The sequence below is a fragment of the Cebus imitator genome, unplaced genomic scaffold, assembly GCF_001604975.1.
Source record: "Cebus imitator isolate Cc_AM_T3 unplaced genomic scaffold, Cebus_imitator-1.0 Scaffold495, whole genome shotgun sequence".
NCBI classification, from domain to species: domain Eukaryota; kingdom Metazoa; phylum Chordata; class Mammalia; order Primates; family Cebidae; genus Cebus; species Cebus imitator.
This window is the reverse complement of record NW_016107810.1, coordinates 679,852-686,239: the sequence shown is the minus strand read 5'-3', so window position 1 is coordinate 686,239 and position 6,388 is coordinate 679,852. Positions and strand designations below refer to the sequence as shown.

The following is a 6,388-nucleotide window of genomic DNA, read 5'->3' as shown; positions in this document are numbered from 1 at the left end:
AGGGAGGGGTGCATAGGGAGGGGTGCATAGGGAGGGGGTGCATAGGGAGGGGGTATATAGGGATTGGGTGTATAGGGAGGGGTGTATCGGGATGGGTGTATGGGGAGGGGTGTATCGGGAGGGGTGAGTAGGGAAGGGGTGTATGGGGAAGGGGTCACTCCCAGTTTTCCATGAGGCCCAGATTGAGTGACGTGACCCCAACCTTTGCACACCCACTCCTTCTGGGGGCCTATCCTGCCCCCTTGGTGACCAGGGCTGCCCCCAGCACCCCCAGACAGCCTGGTCCCTCTGTTCCCTCTCCTCCCATCACAGGGGCCCAGTCTCTGCCCCTCCATGGGCCCCCATGAGAGATGACTTGGAACTAGGGGAAACCGGGTGGGGCCTGGGGACAGATTCATGGCCTAGGGGCCCAGGAACTGGGAGCCCTGCTGTTGGGTGACCATGTGGTGGCTCCCAGACCCCCAGGCTGGTCCCATGGCAGATAGGAGGCAGGCCTGAGGGGCCTGGGGCTCAGGGCTTCTTGGGGGTGCTCTAGGGATGGTGGGGTCCTGCTGGGACATCCCTGGCTCCCCTGACGCTCTGCAGACACCCCCGGCCTCTGCTGTGCAGACCTCCACTGTGCCCTCCCAGTGGCAGATGAGGAAACCGAGGCCCAAAGTGGTGGGCGTGTGGAGCCTGCACGGAGCCCCAGGGGCAGGGCTTGGTTCTGGGGCCCTGAGCGCAGCCTTGGCTGCTTGCCCACCTTGATCCCTTCTCTCTGAGGACCAGATGTTGACCTTTGCCTAAAACTCTCTCCGACTTCTGTGCTGCCCCCGGAAGGCTGGGCGGAGACCTGGAATGTTCAGGAACACTTGCCTGGGGCCCCTCTCCGCCGTGGCCAGTCCTGTGCACGCACCCCTGCCCTCGGGGTGCTGCCACTTCTGCAGGTGCCACTCTGGCTCTGCGGCCTCTGCCCCTTCCCTCCCCTGGTTTGGAGCCAGTATGGGGGCAGCTCCGGGAACTCTCGTGAGAGGGACTTGGATGGACTCCATAGACAGCGGCTCCTGTCTGGTGTTTGCAGGGCCACTCCTGGGACACCAGCTGATTACAGGTGGCTTCCCTCACGCCCACAGGGTGACTGTGGTGACAGGTTCCTGCTGGTGGACTTCTTTCTCCTCACGGCCTCCACTGAGCGTTAGAACCAGAGATGACCTCTCCTTTGGGAGCCGGGAATGGAGCTGAAGCCTGAGCCTGGTGGGGCAGGTCCTGGCCCTGCCCGGGGCAGTGTGGAGACCCCCAGGGGTGCTCAAGGCAGGTGCTGGGGGCAAGGACCTGAAACAGCCACTGGGTCTCTGGTTTTACTCCCACCAGCTGTGTCTGGGTTGGAGGCTTCGGGGTTGGAATCGGGAGGGTGTGAGGGCCACTGTGCACAGGCGCTGCGAAGTGGGGGCCGCATGTCCCCAAGCTCACAGTCCCGCCCACAGCACCCCTGACCCCACAGCCGTGCCCCACATGTTCTGACTCTATAGTCCTACCCCTGGCACTCCCCTGATCCCACAGCCCCACCCCATCGTGCTCTGGACCCCACAGCTGTGCCCCGCCACGCACTTGCCCTGCTGCTGCCCCCTGGCCGGGAGCCCCTGCCAGAGCCACCTCCTCCCACACACCCTCGGGAGGCAGTGGCTTTGCAGGTGTGTAGGTGTGGGTGACGATTGCTGTGACTCCCTTATGGCTTGTTAGTTAATATATTTTGTTTCCATCCTTTTTCTCTCCAGGAAGAGCTGACCTCAGGAACTTGTTCCTATTCTCTAAGGTGGAGGTGATGGTGGCTGGGCTCCCTTGCTAGTTCACAGCTGGGGGGCCTGAGGCTTAGGGCTCCACACTGTGGGCTGCTTGGGGTCCTGGGGGAGGCCGCCACGGCACCTGTCCACGGGCAGGAAGATGCTGGCTGCGTCTCCCAGGGCAGTGCAGGACTGGACTCCAGGTGCCCATGTGCCACATACCAAGGTCAGGGTCCTGGCACAGCAGCTGCCATGTGGCTGTCCTGGGTGTGGGCGTGGACGTGGACCACCACCTTCACCCTTAGCTCTGCTGGGAATGGCTGAGGCTGCCCCAACCACGGGCTCCTGTGCCCACTGGGGCTCTTCTGCCTCTACTGGACGCTCCAAGGAGGAACACAGGGGTCTCTGGGCAGTGACAGAGTGGGCCTGGGTGGAACCTGGGTAGGCAGAGGGTCCCCGGACTCAGAACCACCCAGCAGAGTTAATCGCCCCAAGCTGCAGGTGGCCGGTATAGGGTCCAGTTCCCGGCTGCTGCAGAGACGAGAAATTGTAGAAATAAAAGGCACAAGACACAGAGATGGAGACAGAGAGTCTGGGCCCCGGGGTCCACTGCTACCCAGGTCCCAGAGACCAGCAGTGGCCCCGAGTGCCTGCCTGGACCCTCTCACTTTTATTGAGCTGCAAATCTGGGGGCGGGGTAGGTAGGGCGTGGTCTCGGTGGTCGGAGACTGGGGGCAGGGTGGATAGGGCGTGGCAGTGACAGGGTCAAGTACATCACGTGTCATTCAGGTAGGGGCTCAGGAATTTCTGGCACCCGAAGTGAGATAAGGAGCATAATGCATCAGCACCTTTTCCGTACTTACCAAGAAAGAACTATAACATTAGGGTTTATGTTACTATTACTGATGATCTTTTCTCAGACAAAAGGAACCAGGCGCATGAGAGTGGACATGGAACGTGACCGCTGAGGCACAGCGTCACGTAGAGACAGTTAAGCCCCCTGGTGTCTGCAGGTGTCCCTGACAGCCGTCAGGCCTTACCACAAGAGCTTGGAGAAGCGGAGTTTTCTCCAAACTTCCCCAGGAAGGAGACGTCTCTGCCATCTTGGACATCTCCTCCCCTAGCTGGCTAAACAGCGGGGCTTTCCCAGCGCTGGCGCTGCCCTCCAGCAGCCCTTGTGCGCGTGTGACAGAGGGCTTAGAGCATCTTGCCTTAGTGTCATTCATTTCACAGTGTCACCCCAGGTTCACACTTCTGACCTGAGAGGCATTAGTAAAAGAATTCAGATCACCTATGAATAACTAAGATCACACATGAATAACCATTAACTACTACAGTTATATTTCTAGTTATTTCTTCTTCATTATTTATATGGAAATAGGCTGAGGCTTTTTGCTTCTGCCTAGGTGCTTATGGGAACTCCCCTCTACAGGCCGGCTCAGCCCTGGACCTCACCCCAACACCCTGTCCTCCCCCCACTGCAGGCCCCACAGAGCCTGAGGTCCGTCCCCTTGGGGTTGGCTGCTGGGTGGCGTTGGTGTCCCCATCTCCCCTGCCACAGCCCTCTCCCTCCCCTCTCCCTCCTGCAGTCCAGCCCTGTCCATCACACGTGCTGGTTTGGAGCCGACCCCGCCACAGCCCTGTCCCTCCCCCTCCCTCCTGCAGTCCAGCCCTGTCCATCACACGTGCTGGTTTGGAGCCGACCCCGCCACAGCCCTCTCCCTCCCCTCTCCCTCCTGCAGTCCAGCCCTGCCCATCACACGTGCTGGTTTGGAGCCGACCCCGCCACAGCCCTCTCCCTCCCCTCTTCCTCCTGCAGTCCAGCCCTGTCCATCACACGTGCTGGTTTGGAGCCGACTTTCCTTTAACATCTGGTGAAGTCGGGATGACACCAGATGGCAGCGGCTGCTCCCTGCCTGCGGGGCCGCGGGCCGGGCTGCATGGAGTGGCTTCACGGGTGCCAGAACAGCCTCCGCCCTGACGACACAATCTCTGTTTGGGCGTGCGTAGGTTTCCTGAGGATGATGCCTGGAGCTGGGGCTCGAGGAGGCTGTGCCAGCTTGGGGTGTTGGCTACGGGTCTCGTCTGTGCAGCACGGCCCATCCTCTGCAGCCTCTTTGCCCAGTGCCCACCTCTGATGACTGGCAGCCTCCTCTCTCACCCCTCGAAGCCCCACCCACTCAGTCAACCTGATCCTGACCCTCGTGCCAGTCAGTGCCCCCCTGGGCACCCGCAGCGATGTCTTTCTCAGGCACTTAAATCACACCACTCTCCCCACCCATGCAGACTTAAGCCCCACTGCCGTCTTGTGCAGAGGAGACCGAGGCCTGGCCACAGGTCACGGCCCCATCCTTACCCCACCCCACCCTGGGGTCCTTTTCCTACCTGTGCCCAGGCTGGCCCCTCACCTGGGTACCCCCTTCCCGATGCCCACCCATCCTGGAGGACCCAGCACAGGCGTCCTCTCCCCAGGCTGCGACCCTGCACCTTCACGCTGGCTGTGCCCCTGCGCTCTGGGCCCTGAAGCCTCCACAGGTTCTTGTCACGGCACCTGTAGCTTAGGCTGAAAGACCTCTGGGTGCGTGACTGTCCCCAAGGTCCGTGAGAATGGACACTTTGCCTGCTGCATATACGCTGAACCCTGATGCTGCCCTGGGGCACCCTGGGAAGTGAGCTGGCATTTTCCAGTTCAGATGAAAATTCGAAGAAACCCTTTGTCCGTCTAGAAACTGTTCTGTCCCCTCCGCCACATGCCAAGTGCCTCAGGCACTTGCCCACAAGACAGCACAAGGACACCCCCAGGGAGCAGAGAGATGAGACTCCAGCCCTGCCCCCCAGGGGCGGTCAGTCCCTGCCCCGGTGTCTCCCTGGGTCTGCCTCAGGCCATGGCTGTGTCTTCCCTGCCTTTAAAATAACCATTTGTGTGTGGGGCAGGGGGTTCCACCTGTGGAATTCCCCAGAGAGTAAGTGAATATTCAACAGAGTTGGCTGTAAGTGGGTGAACCGGTGAAACGTCATGAGCCAGTGTGCGTCCTAACCTTGCCCCAGGGCACAGGGCTACAGTGGGAGCCGTGTGCAAGCCCTTCACGGTGTGGCACACTGCGGGGTGCAGCCCTGGGACGCAGGCTCGGGGTGCAGAATTGGGTACACAGGCCTGGGGATACAGGTGGAGGCAGCTGCTGGCTGGGAGTCATCTGGAGGGGCCTCTCCTGGAGGCCAGTGGGCGACCCTGTGGGGACCCCTGTCTTACATGTACGAGGAACGTCCTGGGTTTGAAAGGCAAGTGGAGGCGTTCTGGAAACCGTATCGGAATCCCTCTCCTTGGTATGGATAGAGGCTCCCCGGGCAGGGCACAGGGGCAGGCCTCACCTGTGACAATTAGAGCGTCCGTCTTTCTCCCGGAGGTGCTCGCAGGTGTGGGGAACAGTGCCTTCAGCGTCTTGGTGCAGGCCTGCGGCATGGCCCTTGTGCTGGACGCTGGTACTCCCAGGTCACACCGGTCAAGGTGGGCATAGCCGCAGTCCTGAGCCTCCCCTCGCTGTTCATATTGGGGCTGCTTGCAGACTCCCGCAGGCTTGCCCAGCCAGTGCCAGCAGGGCCGATGCCCCCCTCCTCTGGAGGTGCTCAGGGTGGAGGGGAAACAGGAACGGTGGCCCAGACGTGTGTGGCGTCCCCCAAAACTCCAGGCCTGCCTGGCTGGGGGTCTTCACTGGCTGCAGCAGCTTCCAGTAGGGTTGGCTGGTGCCCAGGACCGAAGCCCAGCCACGTCTGGGACTCAGGTGTGTGTGGCTTGTTCTTGCCCCTTCTCTGCTGTCGCTGGGCACACACCTAATCCCTTGGCAGTGCTGGGAACAGAATGCACATGACCCAAAGCCCGTCCCTTGACTGGCCAGGGCTCAGTGCCCTCCTACCTCGAACAGGAGCCAGAGTTCAGCCTTAGCCACTGCAGGCCTGACTCTCTTCCTGGGTGAAGGGCCCCGGGTGGCGTCAGCGGGGATGTGGAGGTGGAGGAGCTGCTCGGGGTGGGGGCTTGTGCCGAGCGGGGCCTTGCTGCCACCTCACTGGGTGTCCCTCTGTTTTATTCTGCAGTGAACTTCGACCACTTCCAGATCCTTCGGGCCATTGGGAAGGGCAGCTTTGGCAAGGTAAGGCAGGGCCTGGGCGGGGGCCGGGCTGAGGGGGCAGGGGCAGAACCATGGAGCTGGGCATGCTGTTCCCTGAGCCCGCCTGCACCATCCTCCTCCGGAGAAGCAGTCTCACCCGGGCAGGGGCTCCAGGTCTTTTAGGGATGGCGTGGGCACTCCTCCCTTGGGGCCAGGCTGCTGTGCTGGCATCAGACTGGGCCCTGTGGTGTCAGCAACACCGCAGCATCCAGGAGCCACCGGGAGGACAGAATCGCAGCTTTGGCTGAACTGGAGCCGAGAGGCCAGGCTGTGCCTGCGCCTGCTCCTCAGGACCTGAGGAGGACAGGATGGAGGGTGGCTGCTGAGCCTGCATCCTCAGCGGGTCCCTGTCCTCCTCCCCATCCCGTTTCCAGCCCCGTCTGGGAGAGCTGAGCCTGAACCCTCGGCAGGTCCCTGTCCTTGTCCCCATCCCGTCTCCAGCCCCGTCCAGGAGAGCTGAGCCTG

At 61.7% G+C, this 6,388-nt stretch overlaps 1 protein-coding gene across 1 annotated transcript in view; it reads left to right on the top strand.

Moving 5' to 3' along the window:
* The window catches only part of STK32C (serine/threonine kinase 32C), a 97,296-nt gene that overhangs the window by 49,239 nt on the left and 41,669 nt on the right, over positions 1 to 6,388 (top strand). The window contains exon 2 of the mRNA XM_017513559.1: positions 5,850 to 5,905. Within this exon, the coding sequence (XP_017369048.1) occupies positions 5,850 to 5,905 (56 nt within the window). The remainder of the gene's footprint in view (positions 1 to 5,849; positions 5,906 to 6,388) is intronic.